Source organism: Rhopilema esculentum, chromosome 7 (assembly GCF_057945365.1).
Source record: "Rhopilema esculentum isolate cy_ngs chromosome 7, ASM5794536v1, whole genome shotgun sequence".
Taxonomy (NCBI): Eukaryota; Metazoa; Cnidaria; class Scyphozoa; order Rhizostomeae; family Rhizostomatidae; genus Rhopilema; species Rhopilema esculentum.
The window spans coordinates 5,583,079-5,610,545 of record NC_142821.1 but is presented as its reverse complement, the minus strand read 5'-3'; the positions used below and the strand labels follow the sequence as shown (position 1 = coordinate 5,610,545).

At 35.6% G+C, this 27,467-nt stretch overlaps 2 protein-coding genes across 6 annotated transcripts; both read right to left on the bottom strand.

The window, feature by feature from the left end:
- Positions 1 to 182: 182 nt before the first annotated feature.
- On the bottom strand, positions 183 to 19,053 carry LOC135683096 (pyroglutamylated RF-amide peptide receptor). Of its 5 annotated transcripts, none has more exons than XM_065198255.2 (3): positions 18,829 to 19,053; positions 1,655 to 2,207; positions 183 to 1,138 (listed from the first exon to the last, which is right to left on the bottom strand). In XM_065198255.2, the coding sequence occupies exons 2-3, from the start codon at positions 2,126 to 2,128 to the stop codon at positions 527 to 529; spliced, it is 1,086 nt and encodes a 361-aa protein (XP_065054327.1). In that variant the 5' UTR covers positions 2,129 to 2,207; positions 18,829 to 19,053; the 3' UTR covers positions 183 to 526. The 5 variants fall into 5 exon arrangements, with proteins under 5 accessions (XP_065054327.1, XP_065054324.1, XP_065054328.1 ...); XM_065198252.2 differs by lacking the exon at positions 18,829 to 19,053 and adding an exon at positions 13,647 to 14,270; XM_065198256.2 differs by lacking the exon at positions 18,829 to 19,053 and adding an exon at positions 7,827 to 8,817.
- A 3,090-nt stretch (positions 19,054 to 22,143) lies between these two features.
- On the bottom strand, positions 22,144 to 27,234 carry LOC135683094 (major facilitator superfamily domain-containing protein 6). The gene has a single exon (XM_065198250.2). It carries the CDS (start codon positions 27,086 to 27,088, stop codon positions 25,439 to 25,441), a length of 1,650 nt encoding a protein of 549 aa, XP_065054322.2. The 5' UTR covers positions 27,089 to 27,234; the 3' UTR covers positions 22,144 to 25,438.
- Between the last annotated feature and the right edge of the window lie 233 nt (positions 27,235 to 27,467).

Sequence of the window (27,467 nt, the reverse complement as noted above, 5' to 3'; positions counted from 1 at the left end):
ATTGTTGTTTAAGCAAATGGAAAGCTATGAAATATATGTGAGCAGTGGCCTTTAAATGCTAGTTGTAAGTATAATATCTTCAGATTCTGTAGGTTGAAGCTTATACTGTTAACTGGAATAATTGCTGCTATATAGTAAGTAATTAAGTACTCTATCATCAATGCATACAATTTTTTTTAAAATACCGTCACCCATCCCACAAGTTTTTTAAAGTTCTTTCATGCAGCGTCAAGACAAATTTGATATTTTCATCTAAAGGCTTGTTCTTTTGTTCTGAAATTTTAGCACAGTAATTTACAGATCAACATTGCAAGGAAATGAAACAACAGCACACCGTACGTGCCTTTGCTATAACATTTTAGTTTTTCTACAAGTACCGTTTAGTTCCAAAGCCGTAACCATGTGATTAAACCACTTAAAAACTGCTATGTTTCCCAGTTATATTTACTAAAGCGTGCTTAAATATCTACAGTCTAATGCCATTGACATGGTGGTCTACGTGTTTCCATTTTAGTCATTGGTTAGTCTAAAAGCTTTCCTGGGTTGCTCCGTTGATTGCTCGCATTCTAACAGCCTCTGGTTGTGTAGGCTTGTAGTTGAATAGCATCTTGACATCGTCTCTGAAACTCCTGTCCATGATGCTGTAGATGACAGGGTTGACGGCAGTGTGGAGATAAACGAATGCGGCAAAGATCTCTAAGATCGCTAGGTTGTAGTTTTGTTTCTCCGATCTATCACTGAACTCATACCATAAATACCAAATGTGATTGGGAAGCGTGAGCAAGGCAAAGAGGGTGACAATGACAACAAGGATCTTTACCATCTTCCTCTTCTTCTGGTTAGCTCTGCTTGGTTGTTTATTGCATTGGTTTTGTGTCGAAGGCGTGTGGTATGTGCTTCGTTTGATTGTTCTTCGATGACTGATAACTTTGATCACCATTCCAAAATGGAAGACAATGATGAAGATAAGTGGCACCAACCAATTAGAGAAAAACTGAAAAAGGGTGTACCACTTGACAAACTGGGGACTAGGATAATGATTATCCGAACATCTTTCTTCCTCTACATCCAGAGCTCTAGCATATGGGATGAAGTTGGCATAGCTGTAAATCCATATGACTATGGCAAGGACGGTGACCTACAAAAATGATCTCATACGGTCAACTTTAAAGTAAATATAAGCTGACACTACTCCAGGCTCGTTATTAAATCAACATTAAAATCAACAAGTGTAGTCTAAGTGTCAAAGAGGAAAATTTCTTTTTAATGTCGCCACTGTTGGTCAGCCCAAGCTCTTCTTGGTCAAATTTTAAGTATTAACTTCATGGGGTTGTACAATTATTTTGTCATCAATTTGAGTTATACTACAATTATCAATTATACTTTGGCAGAACTTCTATGTATGGTTAGCCCACTTGTTAATACCATATGAAGTAAGATGGTGGTCAGCTTCTACTGAAATATGTGAATACACAGAACATTACTTTGACAAAATTGTAAAATGTGATCATCTTTAACAATTTATATGTAGACAGATTTTGTTACGAAAAACAAGAAATTTGTGCTAAATGCGATCATCAAAAAATTCTTAATGACTAAAAATAGATATTAAATGTTTAAAAATTTAAAATAAACATCAAAGGTTAACAACTACCTTCTTTGTTGACCAGTGATGTGCCAAAGGGTTGGATATGCCTTGATACCTTTCAAATGCCATGGCTGTCAGGATGCATATTGATGCTGTCAATGACGCTGACAGTGATGTCTGGATGAATTTACATGTATGACTGTGCTGAAGCCAATCCTTCTTGTTGATCTTCAAATAAATGTCAAGAGGTATTGCCATTGCGCAGACTATATCTGCCACTGAGAGATGACATATCAGTTGTTTATATGCTGATAGGCCATGGCTTTTAAACTTCCTTACCCTAACTAGAATGACAAGCAAATTGCCAAATGCTGCCACGAGTAGGAAAGGAATATACATTGTGATAAGAACAACCTCAACGTGGCTTAATCCACTCTCGCTACTCATTGTTTCATTCGGCTTCGGTGTTCCAATTGTATGTTCAACATAGCTGCCATTAAGAGACATTTCTTCTTTGGTCATGTTATATGTATTGGTCATTGTCTTTTTCAGAACTGTAAGCAATCTGCCGGTGATATTCTTTTAGCCATGGAGCATCGACCAAATATGTATGGCGTTCCTGGAAAATAGATTTATAAATTAATCAACTGATGATTGACCAAATTACGCAGGCTTTTAACTCGATATGTAAATACAACTATACAACTGCAAAAAGATTGGATGCTTTTTCAATCGTTAAACATGCTGTTTAATCAGCCAACAAAATTTTACTTGACGTAAATGTTAATTCGCCAAGTCATCACCAAAATGTAAATATTCTTATTCAGTATAATTAAAATGATTTTATTGCCTTTTGCAGCTAATCAACTAAATTTGCAATCTGATCATGTTACACATTTGGATGGCTTGCCTTGGAATCCTAAATCAATTTAGTTTCTCACTATAGTGAAATCGACGTTTGTAAAATGTTTCCCTAACTCTATGCAAAGTCTCATTGATTTCTTTATAACACAGTCAATTAAACAAAGCAAAAATAGCATGGACCTTGGCGAGCTGCACCACATTTATCATTTTCATCGAACAAGTCTTGGCAAAATGAGCTGCAGCGCCATGGCATATACTATCATTTTTAACTATTTCAAAGGTTGCTTTGTCTACACAGATAAAAACTTTACCAAATATGAATTAAAAACTGTTAACCAACACTGTTAAGAGAACAAGTGGGATTGGGGGGAGGTGTGCGGTGTTAATAGTTGGGTGGGCCAGAGAAGTAAACTGAGCACTGTAATGCGTATTTTCCAGAGATTATGGCAACGATTCGAGACACATAACGGTTAATGATTTAAAACATACAATCAAAACAATTGTTTGGGCATGTCAAAATTGTTTCCTTTTGATGAGCCAAAACGAGCCACTTCTCCGTAATGTATTAAATATCAAATTCACTTTTTGACCAATATAGCTTTGGCTCAATTTGCGTTAGTTGTAAATTCGTCGTAACCAAAATTTTGCGACATCATCGCATCAATGTAGCGTAGTGTCATTTTTTAATTCTAATCATACTTTATTCATCCGCATTATACTTATACTCAGGCTCCACTCGAGTTACAAGGGGGTCCTTTGCCAGAATAGGCACGACGGACAATCCTTCATTTGATGTTGTAATCTGGCCTGACAAAAAGCTTAAGAATGTAACTAGTGAGAGCAAAATAAAACAAACCAACACTAGTAAATACATATTTTCTTTGTCCTACACAAAATTGTTGATTTTAAATCAAGCAGATGTAGGATAAGTCCTTTTTACATTTGTATAAACCCATTGATGGCTCTACTCGGATGGGCCCTACAGTTTTAAGACCTTTTTAGAACAGGTAGAATGACAAAAGATGAATACAAAATCAGTTTTCACAATGCTTAGTGCTCTAAAACTGGTGATAAAAATCAAAACGGTATTCATGAAGGGCTTTTTATCTATAATATTTCAACTAACAGTAAAATTTCAAATTTGCTATGTTAAAACTTTTTGCAACTAATCGTCGACATAAGTGTCAAATAAAAAGATCATCGACGTAAAACGGAAAGCTCTACCGGTGATTATGTTAGGTTCTTATCAGGTTTCATAAATTTGATTGCGGCTATACCATTGAGTTCAAAATGGAGCTATTCTTGAAATTTATGTCTTGAAAAACAACTTACGTCATGAGCCAATGAATTCATAAGCAATTTCCAGCACTTGTCTTTTAGTCTTGAATATCAAATAACATAAGAACCGAGTTGCACGGTGATCGTGTTGCATGAACTAGTTGCAGACTTTGAATGTTGATCTTACTAATTTTCTTGAATTCATTAACCTTTGCATCTCACCTAAATACTTAATCAAATCAATCAACTAATGGGATGAACATCCATCAATTTCTTGAATATCCATTGAATAGCTAGATCATTTATTTTCACAAAGATTCGGTCACTGCATGCAATGCGTAATCATTTCAGCTTTGCCACCATCAATTGAAATTTCAATGTTGATTGTTTTGGTATTCGGATATCTTTTTGCATGAATGTTATTCACTTTAGCTTGTCTGAATCTAGTAAAATATGTCGCCTTCTGCAAAGACCGTCAGAACTTTTGCATGAGATCAACAATAATTCTTTTGAAATGTCCTGTTGTGTTTGATTTGAGATTTCATTCCATTCAGAGGAAAATCAACATTGTTTGTTTTCTTAAAAGAAATATTTGATTTGAAGTTTCAAAGCTAGATGCCAATAAGCTGAACTCGAAAGTAAAGTAAGTGTCAACATGGCATTCCTGCATCAGCCAAGCAAATTGATGATCTTTCCATCTGTTCATCCTCTTTGCATTAAACCAGCGACAAATCTTGGCATACAATGCATAGTTGGGATATCGGCAATGTGATAGCAATTGATATAAACTTCAGCAGAAAATTATGTCTTTTGTCTGACATCGAAAGCGACAATAGAAGCGACACGCCAAAATAGTATTTTTCTGAACAAGAAAACCATTCATACACTTGAAATATCGTATTCTTAAAATGTTGTTATCTACAAAGCTTTCAATCTTCGACGTCCGAAAGCCATTTATGAACTTTCCGCTAAGTCTAAAATCGGTTTTAATATAGACAAGTAACAAAAATGCAATAATTTTCTACGTCAATACTCAACTTTTTTTGTAATTCTTTGAATGGTTTTTCTTTACCAACCGAGCGAATACGCTGAGTTTAGACACCTATAAATCTATTAACGGTGAAAAGACTGATGAGAGTATTTTTATACAAGAGATAGTTTGCCGCATCAAAAAAAGTTCTATTACGTTTGGAATGAATAACTCAGTTTCCACACCGTTACACGGATTTGTTTAGTCTCGTTGTACTTTCTTCGCCGAAACAGAAAAAAGTTCTGAACTACCTCCATTGTCAACATGTGACTTTGGCCTAATATAAGTAAGAATTGCGACAATAACAAAAAATTAAGGGTTTCAAAAAATGATTTTCGATAAAATGAAGTAGGATTTGTCATAGCTTTTAACAGTTGAAATGTAATTGGAATAAAGAACGATTTTCTCCACAACTAGATATATATTTTTATGCTTGATATTTCAACCCTGATTCTGACGTTTATTCTCTGAGTAGTGCCATACGAAAACTTTAAGTATCTTTTAAAATATTTGATTTTTCAAAGCCATTTCAAACTCAGTAAATGTAACTTGCTGTCTATCTAACACTTAGGCTTATAATTGTGCAAGCAATCAAAGCATTTTAGCGATTCACAACTGAAAGTTTTGCTTTACGAAAGCCTGTCATTGGGGATGTTTCGCTATATCAACCTAGGAGAATGAAACTTAGAAGTGACACTCAACTGCCTTCCATTTTTTTTGTTGAGTGTTAAAAAGCACGAAAGTCTAAATTTGGATATTTTAGGCAAATGTTACTTTTAAAGTAGGTGTTTCCTCTACGTAAATTCCTTCAGTTCAAAACATTAGACAATATAATAAAAAATTTTCCGGAAAATTTGATAGCTTGGAATCTCACAATGTCATGAGTTTAAAAACTAATTTTGCATATTTTTTCCTTAGCAACCCACTTTGGTAAATAATAATATAGTGAGCAAATGAATTGAGTACCAGAATGAAATCATTTAGTTTCGATAGATAAAAACACAAAAAATGTCGTTTCGAGAATGTACTTGTTATCAAGTGACTAGAAAAGAAAAGAGCCAAGCAAAGAGAAGGCAAGATTCGAGAAATAGGAAAGAATACGAGAAGCGACGTAACCAAAACAAGACTAGTTAAACTTTTTAAACATTTTAATTTCCTACAATAGGTTCCTTTCCTATCTATTTTCTACTATGTATATTCATATATTCCTTCTTCATATTCCCTATCCTGGTTTCGGTTACGTAGCATCTCGCATTCTTCCCTATTCGTCGAATCTCGCCTTCTCTTTGCTCGGAACGTTTCTTTTCTAGCTGCTTGATAATGAGTACATGCTCGAAACGCCGTGTTTTCAACTATCAAAACAAATTTATTTCATTCTGGTGCTCAATTTATTTGCTAACTATATTATCGTTTCTAGGATAAAATACCATACGCACCATGTATATTTAATTGCATTCTTGAGAATCATTAGATATAAAATCTTGGCATGATGTTAAGCAACTTTCTGTATTGCTAGTTTTATTAACATTCAGGGAAATTGTAGTATCTTGCAACACTGGTTGAATAGACTGAGCCCTTTTAAGAATTTTTGTATTTTTTAAATACTGTAATCTTGCGGCATAAACTCTTTCTCACGGAACGGAGAGATATCCAAGAATGGTTGATGCAGGAAGCAACGGCTGTGTAATGAAAGCAGCTGCAAATGTTTTGAACGAAAAACCACTTTAAGTTTCAAGAAAAGCCTATTAAAGTAATTCTCGTTTTTAAAACTCGATTCTCTAATATTTTAAAAAAAAATCCCATGCCTGCTGTCCGTTGACCGGTCACTGGGAATCAGAATAATCTATTAATGAATATCTTCTATGAAAAATCTGCTCTAAGTTGTTGTTTTCCTTTACGATTCTAAAAATGGATGCTTAAGACTGTTTTGAATTGGAGGTGAAAACAAAAAGCCATGTATTGATAAGTACAATAATCAAAGTCAATCTTGTGTACTGTTATATATAACTGTAAGCTCTTGTTGTCGCTATGTAGCCAACACCAGCATTTAGATTTACTTAGCCAGCAAACTGTAACATAAGTGCAGCTGGCTCGATTCACACATTTGCTTATGGAAGGCGATTAACTGTTCCTAGAAAATTTATAAGGAAAATTAGAAGACACATCGTTAAGTTCTGAAATGATGTCTCAAAAGAAAGCTTTAAAATGCAGCTAAGAAGCGTAATTTTTAACAAGATCCAGCCCAGCGTAAACTGGACAATAACCTTTACTGACATGCAGGTTTCTTCTAATGAAAAGAATGTTGAGGAAACTTTTCAATATTGAGCTTATCCTGGCTAATAGTAACAATATTTTAGGCTAGAAGATAGCATTTTTCTTAAAAATTCCTTTTCTGAAGACCTATTCAATGCTACGCTGTTTCAAAATCGCTCCAAGTAGACATTGTTGATGTCATAAAATGTCCCACTCTTAAAAAAGTCCCAAGGTTTTATTATTACTCACTTTTACTTCTTTGAATTCTCTACAGCAACTTTATATACGAACATGAAAGCAGGCTTGACTTTATTGTCTTTATTACCCTTTGAGCTACATGTATGAACTCCATACAATCACCAATCCAATGCATAAAGTCTTTGCTAGTGCATTATACCCGGTAGAAAGCTTTGCTGATCTTGTTTATTCTAAATTATGAATTTTTATTTTAATAATTTTGACGAAGATTGACAGCGCTTTTCAGCAAGTATAAACAAAACGGAATCAAGTTATCAAATGGAATATTTTCAATTTTTCAAAATCGCAATGTTGAACAATAACTGAAAACAATGACAGCTTTCCGGTGAAGAAGGCTGATTAAAATTTTCAAACCGCAGTATCTTGCGGAAAAGAACTTTCGGTTTTGACACTTTGAATGTATTCGCCGGCCATACATTCTAGGTAAGCCATCGTAGTACTGAAGTGACTGATACAAGACAAAATTCACGGAAATCATTGACCAAGAATATAAAACTCAATAAAACATAAGCACAATGATGAACAACAAAATACAAAGATAAAATGCCTCCTCACCTTTCCTCTATATAGATCTTTGAAACGTTTCTTGGGTGAGAAACATCTGCAAAGCAGAAACCTTAAACTGCGCTTTAGTATATACTGCATAAATAATTGATTGGAATACTCTAATCTCCAATCATTGGGTGTTGTCTTTCTATTTGAATTTGCTGGTTACATGTACTAGAAACGACTTCGTCTTTTATGAAGGTTAAGGTAAAAGATTGTAACGACCCTGGCAGTGGAATTTTTCTAAACAGAACTTAGATCAGTTAGAGCTTTAGTCATCCAGAGTTGTGAGAAAATAGGTACAGCCATTTTGTTCATGTAGACATTTCTCTGTCTCTTATTCTTGAAAATGTCTTTAAAGAAAGCAAACATTCTATAACATATTGGCTAAAAGCTTTTTCGTCTGACACTCATCTGAGTATAAAACTTCAGAATAAAATTCCGCAAGAAAACGATGAAAAATATATACCCAGTTGTGGATCGAAATAGACCAATCAGAAAAACGCAAGCACAAGACCGGCATAGTTGACCAATCAGTGGCGCGTGCCTAAAGAAAAATTACCACTGGAGCCCAAGAGAGAAAACGAACTCCTTCTGTCTACACAATGGTGGCTTTTTCGTTAACTGAAACCATCATTTCTCTATATTTTACTTTTCAGCTCTCCTCCTAATCTACTTATTAGGATTACAGCATAGAAACGAAGATTATAAGATAAAGAAAATAATGTAGTGTATCAGTAATTAGGACCTTTAGTGATCAAAGAACACGGTGAAATTAAACAGGTCAAGGCACCTTGTCTCTGCAGAACGCCATTAGATTCTATCCTGTTCAGTTTTGCAGATCGTATGGGCGAAAGAGAAGTAAAATATCTAAATATTCAGATTTTACACACCTGGCAAGTCTTAACTTATCATATGCAATGGAAATTCTCAACTTTGACTTTGGGCGCACCAAACAAGATTAAACAAATACTTATTTTTCAGTGCGGCCACCCAAATTGCAACTGAAGCAAATTCACTAACCCCTCAAAGGTTCCGTCGTCATGCCCCAGAGTAGGACGAGCTCTGTAAAACGGAAATAATTAGCAATTAACTCATTTTTTCTGGCACCATACAATCGGCTTATCTTTTTCAAACTTGAAAAAGTATTCTCGATTTTCCATTTTGACAAAGATTAATGAGTTTTATTTCAAAAATCTTTCCTTCAGGGCCTTAAAGTTTGAAGTTGAATTTTTTGAAGTATCAAAATATTTAGGTCAGGAGCACAGTATAAATATGAAATCTAAAAGAAAGGTTTAGAGAATAAAATCCTGTCCTAGTTAAGAGGATAAAGACACGTTTGATTAAAGTTTTAATGATATCATCTGTAGCAACAGCCTTTTAAGCATTGCGCACATAAACGATTGTAAGCCCAATACTGTGAAGCATGAATGAAGATATCACATGCTTATAATCCCTCTAGATAGGTCATCTGGATGTCTTAAATCACACTTTTCCCAAAAGAGTGTGTGCAATGTCCTAAATATGTCGTTCGCCTAACAAGAATGTTCGAATACCTGATGCAAAAATGACGTCAAAAAAGTCATTTTTTGGCATTTTGCTTTTGACCATAAAAACTTGAAGCATATCATGAAATGCTTCTAATTATGCAAAACCAATTAATTTTTCTAAAGCTTGAGTGCAATATGGCCAATGAATGATTTGAATTTCATTAACAAATCACTGTTATCTAGATTTGTTCATTATTGGAAGTCATTCTAATGTTTTCCAATATTTTATGTTTAGATACATGATAAAAAACAATTCTCAAACATAACCAATCCTGACATAACTCCATACAGAATAATTCTTATAGAAAAGTATTTGGTACTGTTATTTACAATTAGAGTGACTTCATTCGAGTGATTTACGGTAACAAAATTACAGAGATCCGTTGGGGAAAGTTCCTGTGCCCTCTTGGCCATATCAGCCAGTTTTTGCAATGTCAAAGGTTTTTCAATTATTGTGAAGAGAGAAGAAGAATTATGCCAATTCATTCATTTTCTACATTGTGAGAACTCAGATGCAACATTTTCCAACTTGAATTGCATTGATATTATTGGTTACATTGGTTGCATGATATTTTTGGTTATAGATTATCAATCTTAAAAATTGAAGTCTTATTAACATATTTGTTAATATTACCTAATTCATTAGTGTTCCCTTTAATGCTGGTATAACTCAAGCACCTATTCTAATCGCAACAAATTTCCCGATAAAAATATTTAGAGGATCGACCCCCCTCAACCCCTCATAAGTCTACTTACAGCATTTCACAGGATAAACTACTGCTGACGTTACACTTTGAGCAATTTTAAAACCCTGAACGGAAAAAAAATCTGAGCAATGGCTTGGAGGGCAGATGGTTTGATTGATTACATTGATAAAATCATGCAGCAAAAAAACAACAGCGTGAACAATCTATTTTGCCTTGCTAAAGCTGCTAGCTTTTATGGCAAATAATTGAATTCTGCGATACATGCAAAATACAGATGTTGAAGGAAGTCTTTGACTGGCAGATAATCGATGTAAGGCGTCCTAAAAAAAGATGCAAAGGAAAAAGATTTGTTTTGGATTTGAGTATGATGCTGGCAAAACACGTGTTGTTTAATACGAATTCCTGCATGGTGTTTCCTGGTTCTTAGACCTGTTGGTGTGCTTTTTTCTGTACTATACATTCCCTGAATATTTTATCAACATAAATAAAATGTATCTGATTTTGATACATCGAAGATGCACTTAGTTGTCATTGGGCCTTAGTTGTCAATGGCTGCATTGAATAATAAGGTACCCTTATCCAGGAGTACCTCTAACTTTGATATGATAAATTTTCGACTTGGTGGCAATGTCTTGCAATACAATACTTCTAGATTGGTTGAATAATAGTTTTGTTTCATGACTGACCCATCGCGAGGATTGCTCATATCAGACCATCCTTAATTCAATTTCCAATGTGTAAAGGCACGTTTACACCATGATATCTGAATCATATTTTTTTATTTTGATCATACTTCTTGGGTCATCATATTTCCACTTTAAAAATATATCATGGAAACGCTCTTAAATTTATTGGATTGTGATTAAAAAAGCTTTATCATATTTCCACCATATAAATGTTTTTCTTGCTGTGAGTCAGAAAAATTGCACAGCCATCCAGGATCCTCAAAGGTGAGTTTTTCGAACCAGTCGTTTGATACGATAAATTTTTCATTGAGTATTGGTAGTGCACAGGTAAATTAAATACTAAGTCGTTGATTCGTTTGCTTTTGTACTTGTTACAGTATCCAGCGAAATTCGTATCAAATACTTTTGGTGAGTTAGCTACATTGTTTGACAAGAAACAATTTTATACGAACATACTTTGAGAGAATCTTTCTCAATCCTGACCGTTCAGAAAAGGCTCTTGGATATTGTCATCACTTCTCAGTTCTGCAAATTTGTGCTTTTTAGGTTGGACAGGAACTGTATCAAAACTGTCAACAATGGCCACGCCAGAGATTTAGCCACCACGGGTATTTTCAACATACTTCACTCATTGAAGTATTAACCAATCATTTTGAAATTCTTACATCCAGCTATTAGAGATATCTGTATTTCAAAAGTAAATTCGACAAACTTGTCATTAGAAGAAGAAGCAACCTCTTTTTACACACCAAAAGTAACATGTTTGGCTCGGTAATAGAACAAAAGAAGCTAATCTAGAGGGAGCCTCAACCCCCCCTTTTTCGGCGACACCCCTCCTAGCGATAGTCACAAGACGCAGCCATTCCATTTGACATCAATGTTAGGGGTTTTTTTGTCTTTCCGAGGCTAATATTACTATTCTCTAAATAGGCGTGATGTTTTAGGGTGCTCGCGCAGCGCGCTTTACTTGGGCTATTCTCTTCTATTTTATGACGATAAAAATGATTTATAAAACCAAGAGCGAGAATTTTGAAATTAAGTATGTTTGGGATTCCCATAGACATGCCACAAATGGTCAGGGATGTAGGAGATTTGAAGCGCTTTCATCAGCACTGCTAACAGACACGGCACATAAAGTAAAGGAATATAGTTAACAATAATCAAAGCAGACATTACCAAAATTGCAATTTTGTTAATAATGAATCACAAATCTGAGATCGAGCGGACTGCGGATGTCCATTGAAAAAGGTTTTGTCAGTTGATTTTTTATCGGATGGTCTTTATCGTGTTGTTTTCACTATAAAAATTCCGGAAAGGTCGACTTTAATCAGACGCACTGATCTAATCTTTCACTAAGTCGGAGAAAGAAGCTTTTAAAAATCAGGCTGTCCATCTACAAATGTACTTTGTTAAATATATAAATTCCGTAAAAAACTAAAACAAGATTGCTCTTTTTAATCTAATACCAGAAATTTTCTGGAAAGACTGGGATTTCTGGAAAGCCTTGCCCAAGTGTAGAACAAACTAAGCATACATTTCAAAATGGGTCTTTTGCTTTGGTTTTTGAAGTTACCTTAAACCAGTACATCCAAAATACTTGGATAATGACAAAATGAGTCATTTTTAGAAACCTCATTTAACCAAGTAGGATACTTTCTATCTTAGCCAGATTTGCCATAACAGCAGTCCCCCTCAGCATCCTCGCTGACAAGAGAAAACTTCGTACGTCTTTGTAAACTGACACTTACAGGTTTGATATCTTAAACCAAAATTAAACAAAATAAAAAATTTGTGCACCAATGAGCCAAACAAAGGGTGACAGCATATCGCAGCCCAGTCCTGGAGCCTGTCGTCGGAGTAACTCTGATCGATTCAAGTCTTGCTGGGTGACACCATTTTGGGTGTCACTATTATAGGTGCCACCATTTTGGGTGTCACTATTATGGGTGCCATGAATATGGGTGCCAATGTAATGGGTGCCACCATAATTGGTGCCACTATTTCTGGTGCCACCATTAGGAGTGCCACCATTATGGGTGTCACCATTTTGAATATCACCATTATCCGTACTACTAACACTCTTGCCAAGATCATAAGATCGTTCCATGTCTTTTTGGTCAACTGCTTGAATAGATATCACAAGCTATTAAACGTAGCTATTATAAGTCGTACTTATGGATCTATTTACCTTATCGCTGTGCAAAGAAAGAAGAAAGCTCACAATAAAAACATAGTTCCTATGTTTTGTTGACTTAAGTTCATCGTGAAAGACAAAAGGGGCAAATACTTCTCACTGGATACAAATCTTCTAGGTTCGTTTGGCTTAAAAAGTGAATTTATGGTTAACAATCAATTTCATGCTAAAGACCTTTCATAATAAACACCCAGGTTTGCTCAATTTCTAGCCATTTTTGTTGTGATTTTGACAACAACCTGCTTGATTTTAAGAATATTTGTAACAGCAGGAGAATACTGGAACATAACTGTTATGAATCTCTCATCAACTGTAAAAACCATCAAATAATGAAATGTCCAACTGAGGATTGATAAGATCCTCAAAAGCCATGCACAATGATTTAATTTTAGTGCATTTATCAATAAAGCATCTGGTGATGAATTAGCATTATCAAAGTTTCATTTTTCTTTCTTTATTTTAAGTTGGTACAATTTCTAGCTATGCATACCCAAGCTAGTAAAAACCAACTAATTTGAATTACCAACGCTAAATATAATGTAAATCAAAAATAACCGATGTTGCTAACGTATTCCTTGCAAAGATTACCAGTACAATTAAACGATGTAAATTTTGTAACTGTTATGTTAATGGCTAGTATTATTTTGAAAATGAAAAATCAAGGATTATGTTTCTTGAAAAGAGTATTTTACCTGGCTGTTTTGATAAAAATGTCTTTACCACCATGTATACACTTGCAGTAGTCAAAATGATCCAGCCAATGTTTAATTTTCAAACGAGGTGTCCAAACTAGAACAGTTTAGGTTGTATACTATTCTTGATATTTCTTTTGATAAATTCAACTAAGTTTATATTTTTCAGAATCTTCTGCAAACATTTTTACCTTGGACTATAATCAATTTTATATCAAGATTAATAATTTAGTTTCTGCTATTTGTTCAGTTGTGTAAATATCGTAGCATGGCTTTGTGTAAGGACTGGTTGCTGTACTCAACTATTCAATAAGAGATCAAGTTACTCATAAACTCTTGAACGTAACAAACAAAGATATAATTGAATTTGCTTTTTATAGAAACTTTCAATTGTATCTGAATTTAAAAAGAAGCCGACGAGAATTTCTTGTGACATTTACCCGGTCGTTTTGCAATGTTAATTCTTTTTCTCGACCTTAACGTTGATGGATAGGATAAGCAATGCGACCCTTTTTATCGTCATTAATTTTTTCCGCTCTACCATTAGCATCATATCATTATTTGCATCTGCAAAATTTAAGGTTTCAGTCTAGATGTCGAATGTTTCCCTTTTCCTTACGTTTGAGTTCAAATGTCATTAAACTTTTATGCTTCTAGAAAGAAAGAATGCTGTTATAATGCATTTCTGAGGATGATATGCCATGTTGGTATATATATCTTCGATGCATTTTGAGACCTTTCATCTACCGAAAAAGTTACAAAAATATTTCTTAGTATGATTGTATTCTTAGATATGTACTGCACAAGTTTAAAAGGCTTTTGATGCCTTTAACTCTATTACTTAACAATGGAGTCATCTAAATACAAACTCTTGTACCAATATCTTTCTAAGTTGCATTTTATAAACAAAGTCACTCGTTAGCAAAAGATGGCGTCTTCAGAAAGCGGACAGGCAACAAATGGTTTACACACTTCTTTAGACAGGCTTCAATTTAGCATGTCTACAGAAGTGTGTAAACTGTTATACATAGAGACTTTAATACTTTAAAGGAAAGAGGCCTGCAAAAGTAGTTTAATATTGGTGAACAAAGACTTGTCTTTTGCCAGTAGATTATACGATAAAGATCTGAATAGAAACGTTTTGCAAGTAAAAAGTTATGAAAATTAAAATAATGTATCATTCCATCTAGCTAATTCATCAAGCATAAGTATGTATCAACAAATATCAAACTATCCAATGTCATCAAACCAAAGTGATACTTTTTGACTAAAAAACAGTTAATTTTTTCAGAGATGTTAGTTTATTCAGTTTGCCTTTTGAGAGCTTCACGGTAGTTTTATCACAAGAACTTAGAACACCTGCCATACAATCCCTTAGTTTCATTAGGATTCCGTTAAAAATTAGCGTACTCTTTGATTGTCGGTATTTTAAAGGAACGTGTCAGTTATTGCTGTATACTTAACATCCATGGCAACTAGTCTTCCTTTAAATGCTCTTAAAATTTTTGCTGTCGACTCAAAAAGCTTCATTCAACAATTTCACCAAACATTTTTACAAGCACTCATGAATGGCTTGATGGACGTAAGATTCACCTAGCATTCGGACAATTAAGTAAAGCTTGAAATATGCTTATGAATATCTTTTTTGCTTATATTCCCAAAGAATAATGCTTTCAAAGCAACAGTAAGGCATTATTTATGCAATATTGTTGTTGCTTAGGAAAGCTGGCCAAACCCGTCCCGACAGGAGAGTTTTAGTGGCCCTTGCACCAGAATGGAATTGTACCCTGATATCGATCAGCTTTAGTGTGAGCTCAAACTATTATGATCCGTGCTGACCCGCCAGGACACCAAATATCTTAAGTTTGGCTCCGGTTTTAGTATACCGTTTGGTCATCAGCAATTAAATGCTTTTTTCAGTATTGCTCTTCCAATACTTTGATTCAACCATTTTTTGGAAGGGGTTTGGGGCGGTGGTTTCTTTCGAGACAATATAATTGTACTTTAGATCTGCTACGCAAAACGAGTAAGTTTTGATAAATCTTCGTGCAAACTCAAGGGGAAGGAGAAGAAGAAGGGGAAGAAGGGGAAGAAGGGGAAGAAGGGGAAGAAGGGGAAGAAGGGGAAGAAGGGGAAGAAGGGGAAGGAGAAGCAAATCGAGAATATAAAGCTATATGAAAAGAGGATGAAGGGAGAAGAGAAGAAGAAGTGAAACTAAAGGAAGGGCAGGAAGACGAAGGATAAGCAGAAGAGGAAGAAGAAAAAAGGTTGAAAGGCAGAAAAAGGAAAGAAAATGGAAAAAGAAGGATAAAGAGTAGATGATGGAGATTATAAAGCACAACGAGGAGAAGAGCAGCGAGAAAAAGACTAATTAGATGCTGAAGGATAGAGTAAGGCTAGATAAGCAAAGGAGGAAGCAACTGGAGATGAAAAGAGAAAAGAAGAACAAGGAAAGGAAGGAGCAGAATGCCAGGAAGAAAAGGAAAAAAGAAGCAGACAAAGCAGAAAAAGGCAAAAGAAGAGAAGAAAAACAACATGAGGAAGCTGAGCAAGAGGAAGGAGGATGAAGAGAGAGAAGGAGAGAGAGAAGGACAAAAACGAGAAGGAGCAGAATATGAGAAGGAAGAGGAAGTAAAAGAAGCAGTTGAAAGAAAGTTTGCCTTAGGAGAAAAAGAAGGAATAGGATAGAAAAATAAAAAATCAAAGCAAGATGAAGAAGGATGAAAAAAAGGAAAGAAGAAGAGCAGGAAGTTTGTTTTTATGACACCTGATGCCTGTTTTTGCATTGATTAAAAGTTGAGAGCTTGAATCCATCGAAACCGTTATTGCGAAAACCTTGATCGATTTTCTTCACAACTTTTCTTTATTTCGCGCTTATCTAATTCATTCGCTAGAAAATTTTGAATAGGATTGCAAAATTCACTAGAATTACTCTGTTTACAGTATTCACAATGCGGCAAATACTCTAAATTTTCGACTAGTCTAGCTTTACTACATTGGCTGTAGCACTATACAGAAGCAAGGCACGGCTATAGTGCACTTGGCCCAATAACTGCCACCCTACGTTGATGTGAAAACAGGAAAAGCACGTCCTGGAAACTGATAACTTTATGCTTTTTGTTTATTGAGTGGGAGTTGAGTTGTTTCTTCCATGCATGCATATACGTTTCAATGAATGAAGACTTCTCTTACACCAGCCTGTCATAAAGTGATCGATAATGTGTACAAAACACAAACTTCAGGAAGATATTGTCGCATCTAATTGCACTTTTATGACAGCAGAATTGCACTAATTGCACTTCTAATCCCTGCGGCAGAAATGCGGCGTATGAACTGGGCCTATTCTGCTCTTGTTTCTTTATTGTTACAGCTTTGATTAAGATTGCCATGAAAGTTTTCTATAGAACGCTGATTGGAGGAACAGCTAGACAAAGAACTATTAGCTTTGATTAATCTTGTGTGAATATAGCCTTAGTTCTCTTCTTCTTAGTTCGCCGATGTTTGCTGATAATGAAATTGTCTTCACAGTATCCTTGTTGCTTTACGGAAGACTTTGTACTCCAGAAGCAGATGTTTCTACTGTAGATTATTTCCTGCCGATTTGCAGAAGAATTAATAGCATTTGAGCGCAAAAATCATGTAAACGCTTGTTGCCAATTGCCCTTTTAGGCAGATACAAATCTGATAAAAACAGTGTTTTTTACAAAATACTTTTTCGATGGTAGCCGCTCGAAACATTTGAAATGTATTTGTTTGAAAACAGAGAGGCGACATTTGCTTTTCATCTCTAAAGACAAGTATCTTAATATAGATGCACATTTAGAGGAATGAAGATTAGTCTAGTGAAAGAATTCAATTTAACTTATGTTAATTAAATTTGTAGCCGTAGTTAGAAAAGGAGAAAAACTGGTTCCTTGCAGCAGTTTAGCCGTTTGTTTGAAAATGGGACTGTTTCAGGAGTGTTTAATCATTTCTGTAACACGACTAAAGATCCAATCTCCCTTAAGTATTTATAAAGGCATATTTCAGAAATCTAGCCTTTCCTTGCTCAATTCACTTTTATCAACCTTAAAAATAATAAGATAGACAGTGTTCAGTGTTGATATCACTGCCGAATTTGCTTAGCAGAGTGAAATTTTCCCTACATTTGCAATTACGTTGTTATTGTGTTCAAGGTTGCAGATTTTGGACTTCTACGTAATGTGCCTGCAGATGGTCCTAACCTTTTGACAATTACTACATATTTGGGTTTAAAATGCATGCAATTAGTCGATAATGCATATAGAAAGGAGGAGGGGCGATCGCCTACTCATTGAGTAGGAGCAAGAAAAAAACGGGAATGTATGGGAGATTCAAAAATCGATCCTCACCATTGTCTTCAACACATGACACTCTATGTTGAAATCTGACATATCTTCACTTCAGTTTTGAGGTAATTTAGACAATGTTGATGATGATAATTTGATGATGATAAATAAAAAAAAATCAAGATATTTTCTATAACTAAGATATCTTTCGAGAATAGGGAAAGGTAGAAGAAGAAGAGCAAGTAATATCACAATTCGATTTATCTGTCCTTGGTTAAACTAGTTTTGTCGATCTGGCATACGATAATTTTCTTCAAGGTAAATAAGATAGCAATTAATTGTTGCAAAATAAAAGAGTAATTCGACTCATCAATAATTGTAACCACACGACGTCTTATCAACCTCGATCTCTAAATTTATATATACTTTACAACGGACATTGCTCTCAGAAGATCATAGATATTGTCCCCAGTCCCCCTGAGACATGTTCTTACTACCAGATACTCTTCCAGTCCTCACCCTTTCCAAGTCTAGGCAAAAATCATAAACTCTGTCCCAAAACTCATCTTTCCTTCTTAGATCTTGTAAACTTTAAAACAACCTACCCACTTTCAGTTTGCCACACTCTTATAATGTGCCTTTATTCAAAACTAAAATTAAAAAGCTCGATCTTTTCTCCCTTTCTTCCAAACCTTTCTCTCCTTTCCTTTGCCAGGGCTATAGACACCCGGGCCTTTCCTTAACATCACCAGTTAAAAGAATTGTAGATACCTGTCTTCAAATTGATAATGTTTACGGGCTTTGGAGTTTGACGATGTAAATCTTGAGCTTATCAATAAGTAACATAATGTATCACAGCAGAAGTAAAATCTTACCTTTTCGTAAAACTGAAGTCGGATGCGAATGTTTTCCGTTGGGATGTTTGCTTCTGTTTAAACCACGTTTGCTCATTTTTTGCCTTATCATAACTTTGAAATGCAAATTAGTCTACTAAATCTTTATTCAAATTTCATAGAACGCCAGCTGCATAAATCTTTGATACGCAGAAGGAGGCTTTATGCAATAACACGGAGAAACAGTGGCGTCGCCAGCTCAAAAAACCTTGGGTGGACAAAACAACCTTTTTCGGCCACGCCTTTATCTTTTGTAATTGATTGAACAACTTTTGACCATCTGTTAAAAACAGTTTTATCTCCTTATCGGTTCGCTGTATCTCTTCGATTTGTCCTTTGCCAGTTGCAAACGAGAGCGTAGCATGGAGGCTTTGGTTTAAGGGTAGAGACTTAATAGCCAAACCATACATATTACTCGATGGATTTTGATATGCTCCTCCCAGCAACACGTTACAACCGTGACCGATCTTCTTCTTCTCCTTTGTCTCCGTTTCTTATATCACGAAAGGCAGAGAGTAATTTTTAGCCTAAAAGAACTATTAAACAAGACGGAATTGGCGGGGAGTACCACTTTTGAGTGGGGAAATTTTGATTACCATTTTCGAGTTCTATATCAACTGGGGATAATGAATTGTGATGGTAAATGGGGATTTGCCGCTGTTTTGGGGTAACATGGGGGTTAAATCAGGAGAAATTCCTTTTTATCCTCTGCGAAGAAGGAACATGGCTGGAATGACGTTTTGAACAAAATAGATCTGATCTAGGCAGTGAAACATGAAGAATAATTTACCTTTCTCGGTAGAAGTACGTTTAAAGTAGTAAAATGAGCTTTAATTAGTCGCGTGACGTCAACTAACCCGAATGTCCTTGTATGGATATCTTATTGAAAATGGGCAAAGTCAAATCATCTTTTTATATCAGAAATTCAGCTTCGCATGCAATGGACTATTAAAACTTATGTATTACTATGGTCATACATTTAAGATGAACGTGGAATATAACTGAGGTGATCAAGGGCAAGAGCTGCAAGCATGAATGATAGATAGGAACTGGACAAACAACGAGAAGCAATCCAATACAAATGAATACAATATGACAAACCAAAATTTACGAATAACTCATAATTTTGCTAGGACTTAATTTAATAATTGTCTTTCTTGACACGTAAGGAAAATAAATTTGTTTTTTGAAGTCAACAACTGAAATAGCTTGCGCTATTTATTTAGCATACAGGGGAAGGATCATTGTACAATGAAACTCAACTGCAACATGGTTACAAAATATATTTTACAGAAAGAATTGACAGATTCGTGTTCAAACTCATGGAAACCCTGAAAGTAATACTAGAAACAAGAACAAGCCCCATACATATTCATTATCTAAAGGACGTAAAAATTTGATGACACTTAGGCCTTGTTTTAGGCTTAGACTATATTTAAACTTAGCTCGCATTTCATATATATATATATATATATATATATTTCATAACTTATACATATTTATACAGGGTGCAAATTCAATAAAGTTTACTGTTTTACAATATGGCCCTGTTAACATTAAAGTTGCTAATAAAGTAAATACAAATAAATAAACAAATAAATTTACAAATATAAAACATTAGTTACAAATAGAAACTGAAGGATATGGAAAAAGACCAAACCCTAGAGAAGAAGACACTGTGCGATTGCAACCTAGATTCCCTGCCAGTCCGCCATTGATTGTAAGCTAACAATCTTTTGGTTGTACAAAACTTAAAAATTGCTTTTCAAAAACGCAAACATTTGATTATACTAAAGCTTTTCGTTTGGCACTCTTCAGAGTATAAAACGTCAGAACATTCATAGATCGAAAACTCCACGCTAGGAAATATATTTACCCAGTTGTGGATCGAAATAGGCCAATCAGAAACACGAGCACATGACTGTTAGCAATGGAGTCCTAAGGTGAAAACGGACTCCTTTTGTCTACACAATAGTGGTTTTTTGTCCTTATGTAGATAGATTCCAAAACTACTAAATTATTCCAAAAGTAAGGCAGGATACAATTGGTAAATATAAAATACCGGTGCAATACTTTTCGAACTTAAGTGTATTTTCAACTAGAGCAATACTGTTCTACATACTGAAGTGTAAGTGAACAGGTGGTATACAGTAGTTTTCAAAATGTTTAAAGCACTATAGGCTTTCCGTTCTGTAGTGTAAGCTGCAATGGGTTCTGTACTATATAAAGCAACCAGAGACGATGCAATAATAATAGGATGTCTCTCTACCTGATGAAAGCTTGATTAAATAACCAACCAACAGAGAATGTTCTGCAGGTTAAACTAGATTGTGAACATACGAGGGATATTGTTTGAAAAGTGCACGAGAAATGCAAAATGTTACCAGTAAAATTGATAGGAAATGTCCACAACAGAAATGACAAGTCATCCTATGTTTGTTATTGTTTGAAGTCAGTTGATGTTGTTGGATGATGGAAGTATACAGATTACAGCCCACTTTCCGCGAAACAGCTGCTTGGCGATCTCGGAAAATTTAACCATATTAATTTTTGGATAGACCTATGCTTTCAAAATAACGGTTTTCAAATCTCTAAATTGATTGACCACTAATAGTTTGCAAAAAGTTTATAGTTAGTTAATATGCCTTTGACCTCAATTGGAAAGGGCCTAATTTGAAGTGGTTTTCACCATTAATACTGGCCTCAAGAACTCATCAAGCGGTTTTTAATGCAAAGTTAGTTGAATCAAATGCTTTGATGCAAAATCCATGTTGTTAAAGTTTAACCAATAGTTCTAAAGATTTATGATTAGCCTAGAACGGAGCTCGAGAAGTGTCAATAGAATATTTCTGGAATATCTAAGTAGCCGTAACAGTGTATGCTGGAAGTGTTCAGTGCTCCCACTCAACGTTTGCTATTTTCCGCTACGGCGCATGCGTTTTTCCCCTACATTTCCCTACGGCTAATTCCTTGTTTTCCCCTACTTTTCCCTACACGTTTACTTTTCCCCCTACAATCCCTACAAAAATATATACAGAAAATATTTGAAAAAAACGCATCATGTAGACAAATTTTGCTATAAACATTGAAATATTAGATAGTACTTCTCAAATACTATATCAATTTCAATATGATCAAGCTCCTTCTTAGTACACCTTTGTACTACTGCAGAGTGGGAGGGTAATGAGCTTGGCCTGTGAGACAACGCCTTTTTGCCTCATTTCAGTGCTTTGTACCAAGTTAATTTTTTGACAAAAGTAATTACCCCTCCCCATACCGCCCTTGGCACCGCCCCTGCTTTGCACTATGAATTTATAGCATTTCCATTGTAAACGAACATGATGCTCATCAATGTCAAAATTGGCTGTAAATTTTTCACTGACTTTTACAATTGACTGACTTTAATGTTTTACAGCAAGACATTTTCGTTTTGTTTATATTCATGTACAAAATTGTTCTTTCGATCGCTGCCGTAATTTGTGGTAGTCCAGATCTGTTCAGCATGAAAAGTGCCAGACTTTCGTATTCTTGAAGCTGTTTCATAGCCTCAAGAATTCATTAAGGCTTTGGTTTTCCCACCCACCATTCTTTACAGCACTTTTTTTCTATCGGGACAGGTGAGTAACAAGGGCTTCTACTGCTGTCTGTGTAGCTTTACAGACCCTTCGTAACGTGTAATGTCTTTCATGGCAACGAAAATATCGAAAAAGCTCATTTGCCCTACAAAAAACGAAATTTCCCCTACATCTGCCCATTTTCCCCGTAGGTTTTCCCTACTCCCTACACAGTTCAATTTTCCCCTACTGTAGGGAAATTTCCCTACGTGTGGGAGCTCTGGAAGTGTTGCGGTGTTGCTAAGTAAAAAGACCATTTCATTGTTCTTGACATTTGGTTGTCGAAAAAAGGCAGAAACCGCGGAAGCGGATGGGGGGCTACGGAGGCTTTAGCCTCCTAATAATTTCCGAAATGTACTAAAAACTTTACAAAAATTGCCTTCTCTTGGCTTTTAGCATAAAATGTTTTAGCCCTTTCAACCTCTGTAATTTGCCCCACAGTCCTTGGAAAGCGGATTAAATATGTACGTTGCGTGTGGTGCTTCATCCAGAATAACGATAATACAGTTAGCAAATAAATTTAGTACCAGAATGAAAATATAATAGTTTGATTCTTAAAAACACGACGTTTGGAGCATGTACTTGTTATCAAGTCAAACGAGTACATGCTCGTTTATCAGTATCTTGATAACGAGTACATGCTGGAAACGTCGTGTTTTTAACAATCAAACTATTATATTTTCATTCTGGTACTAAATTTATTTGCTAACTGTATTATCGTCATTCTTGAAAAGTGGATATGTTATAAACGTATCAGGGATGGAATGGCAGGATTCAGCGTTAACCTCTAATTTGAAATTAGTTGTACAAGGAAAGAAAAAACGAAGAAATATATCGTAGCAGGAGCAAGAAAAAGAATGGTGTTGAGGGGAAAGGAGGGGGAGAGGGGCAAATCGCAACCTTAACTTGGTTTCTAAGGTAGGGTGTGACTGTTGGCAATAACACGTGGTCAAAATGCTTCCCCCGCACCCACTTTTAGCTACGCCCCTTTCTCGTTATGAAAATCTAGAATAGGTTCAAGTTAAGAAAAGCCAGGACACCTATTTGTAGCTGCAAAGATACTGGAGAAATAAGCCATAGCGGTACTTACGCAGCTAGCTGAATGATGACCTAATACATTCAAAGAAACTTGAGATCATCCGAGTTCGGAATACTCTTTAAATAAAGATAAGCAGATCGGTACATTTCTTAGTTTTTTTGAAAGGAGAAAATTATGCTGTAATTTATCTTTCTCCAAAGATCTTTTCTGCGTAAAACAGCTGCCAAGAATGGGCGTGTTCCTGTTCAAAATTCCCCAGGTAGGTCCAAGCCAATAGCTATCGAAACTCGAATGTTTATAACCTTGAATGAAACAAAAGAAAAAGGCCACTCATACTTGAAAAATTCCCTGAACTTGCTCGACCAAGCAAACAGCTTTGCTGACGCAATGCGCTCTTTTTAGTGGAAGTTTAACCCTTTCAGGAATCCTACTAGAGCCCGAAAAGGGCCTACGAGTTGCTAAAAAAGATCCTTTGAAGAAGTTTGGATGATATCTGTAGCGTCTCTTTACGCGATGCACACTTGCTTCAATAATGTATGTTCCCGAAAATTCGAAGCACCAAAGCATAAAAAAAATGGTTCGAGTAATAAGGGGTTCGAGCATGCCTGGGGACGGTTTAAAGGGAATGCAAACATAGATGGAATGAAGTGAGCCCTTGGAATCCGATCTGTTTGGAACTGAGAAGAAGCGGAATTTCATTAAAAAACAACGTTTTCAGTACAATCAACACAATTTCAGCAAACACAACGATAAAAAAATAGTTGATAGATACAAAGGGCAAGATTTACGATAATCGTAACTGCAATGGTTCAAAAGATTATCTACAAAATCATGTCCAAAGTTTCATCAAAATAGGGAAGAAAACAACTGGTTAGTAATAAGAACAAAAAATGTGTGATGTAGAAACAATTTATTATAAAGAACCCAAAGTATCTCTGAGTGATTGGTATACATTTTAAAAACATACATTTGCATTATCATTTAGAGAAGAACTCAATTTTAAAAAATTATCATATACTTTTTTAAAAAGATTCAGTAAGGAGTCATATACATTCATTGTTGATGACATTTGCAAATTTTCAAATCCTTTCCCTCTTGTCCACAGTACGAAGTTTAAAAAACATTTCATCTCCATAAGATGCTATTACTGTATGAAAAAGGATTATTTTGCCTGGCCATTACTTATCATACATACAAACTACTGGACAATCAATGAGCTGGCTAGTAAAGATTTCAAATACTCTACCAAAAACTGTTATACAGATTTCCTCATTTTGTATAAAATCTGGTAATACTAAAAGGGGGTAGAGAAATTTTGGGGACCAAAATCACTTGCTACTTTGAAAATATAGGGCCATACTAAAGTCATTGAGAAAGGTAAAACATTACTTTAATCATACTTTCAGTCAGGGGTGCAGTGGCTGGGGGTAAGGGATACAGTTCCTTGGCACCAAAACTGTTGGAAGTTTGCTTTGTGGTCTGGTCATTTTAAAAATATTATGGATTATCTAGAGGACCCCTGGCTGACAATGTACAACATGCAAATATAAAACAGCCCTTTGCTAAAATTATGGCATTTGTTGCATAGAAGACAAGCTTTCAGATTGACAATGTATGGTTGCCATTCCATCAGTATATAATAAAGTATATATATATTTGTTCTAAAATCATCCAAGTGTATATATTTTCATTTTGGGGGAAACAGTACTTTAAATGTTACATCATTTGATGTTACATCTCACAAAAAAGCCAATGAGCTGATACATGGACAGTTTTAAGGGTGGCAAGGATTACTTGTCAAGGATCCTACACACATTTTGAACATACCAATTCAAACACATACATTCCTTAGAATAAAAATTTTTTGTCAATGGAGTCAACCATTATGTGTTGCAAAGTCTACTAATTATAGAGCAAAGTCTTTGCAACTATCAAGCATTCATACTTTGTTCTCAGATAAAAGTTGTGCTGATATTTGTTGCTCTTCATTGGCAGGCTGGTCCTCATCTTCATTTTTCCTGTCTTTCAAGTTCCCAAGTTTTCCGTGCTTCTTTCTTTCAAGAATATGCAAGATCATGAAAACTGTCCACACACCACAAATTATGGCATACCCTCTGAAAAGTTTGCGACCACCAAAATGCTTATACAGGATCCCACCAATTAAGCTTGAGGATCCACCAGCAATACCAAAGAAAATGCCATTCATGATTCCTAAGAGGGTTGCTTTCATTCCCTTAGGAGCTAGATCAGAAGTATGATACACTGTTGCATTCCAAAAGAGAGCAAAACAGATACTGTGAAGAAGCTGTAAGAGAAGAATGTACCAGGCATTCTGGAGAACAGAGAACCCTAAAAAGCGTACAGTATACATCGCAAAGGACAGAGCAATAGCAATTAAGTTTCCTCTAAGAAGTTTAATAACAGAATTTGAAATTGGAAACATTATGACTTCTGTTGAGCAAGCTACCAAAATACTCAGGCCCATGATGATCTTTGATCCTTTGAGGTCCTGAATATACAGAAACATAAAGCCATATAACAAACCATTAGCAATACCCATGATTAAAACAGTAAGGAAGAAGAATGACACATTGAACTTTTTGAAGGTCTTGATCAAGCCCTTTGTGAGGTTTGGCTTCTTCTCTCTCTCCTTGTTGAGCAAATTGCTTTTATGCTGGTGACCACTCATGTCCAAAAAACAGCAACTTATAAACAATGAAACATTGCTACCCAAGAAAATGTAAAACATTGTAAAATAGTTTGGTCCTTTGCTTCCTGAAAGTTCAATGCCGACTCCAGAGGCAAAAGCTGCCAATCCAAATCCAACAGCTCCCCAAAGCCTTTGCTTACCAAAATCTGACGACTTCACTTTCTCAATAGTGTCTATAACAGAATTGTCAATGAGTATAGGGATGCCACCATCAAAAGCACCAATCAAGGCAAACCATATGATCATAAGTGTAAACAACTTATCTGTACTTGCTTTGCAGCGGGAATCGGAGCCCCCGCCATCGTTAACTTTGTTTGTTTTTATCTTTGTTTGTTGTTGGGATGATAAAGAGATATTCGGGTACTCCGTGGTCATCGAGTTGTTGGTGAGATCTATTCCTCTGGGAACCGCATCTGTCGTCTTTACCGCTTCTGCATTACGGTCTTCGGTCATCGGCACTGACAGATTACCAAATTTCGTAGTAGGTTGTATGAATAATGGAGTCGTTACCACCAAAGAAGGCATTGTTGCAATTACCGTGCTGTTGTCATGTGCTTTTGAAATTACACCACAAGAGGTCTTTGGAATAGCCATGGGCACAAATGGCGCCGTAAAAGTTAGAATACTACTGATAACAATCTGGAGAAGTAGCACTAACTTGTATTTGCGAGTCTTGTCGGCAATAGCTCCCCACAACGGTCCGCTGATGAACTGAGAAAATAAACGTGCGCCTAGAACGAAGCCTGCTTGTTCAGCGTTCAGGCCATAGGCTGTTATAAATACGGGTATGTATGGCGTGACGCTGGAGTAAGAAAAATAAAAGAAGAAGTAGGCTGCTTTTGCTGGCAACAAGGCCTTGTTGATCGGTATCCTCTTCATTTTTCTCTTTGGTTGCTGCACAGTACAAATAGGCGAGAAGAACCAACCAACAACTGCAGTGCCTGACTTTGCAACCTGCAAAATTTTCAGGGTTCCTTTATATCAACGTCACGTGGAAAACGAATGGCAGTTGTGGGCAAAGTCCAGGAGGGGCATGAAAGGACACCGCCACGTATCATTCAGAAACTGACCCCCTGAAGGCTACTGTTACTTTCATAAGCCATGTGATTTGTTCTCCTTTTCACTCTATTATATTAGAACTTAAAACCAGTATTTTATGTTCAGACAGGCTGTCCTCTATGATTCTAAAATTTATAATGCTGAATTTTTCGCACTCTAAATTAATTCGTAAAATTTCGTAAAATCTCGTAAAATTTCC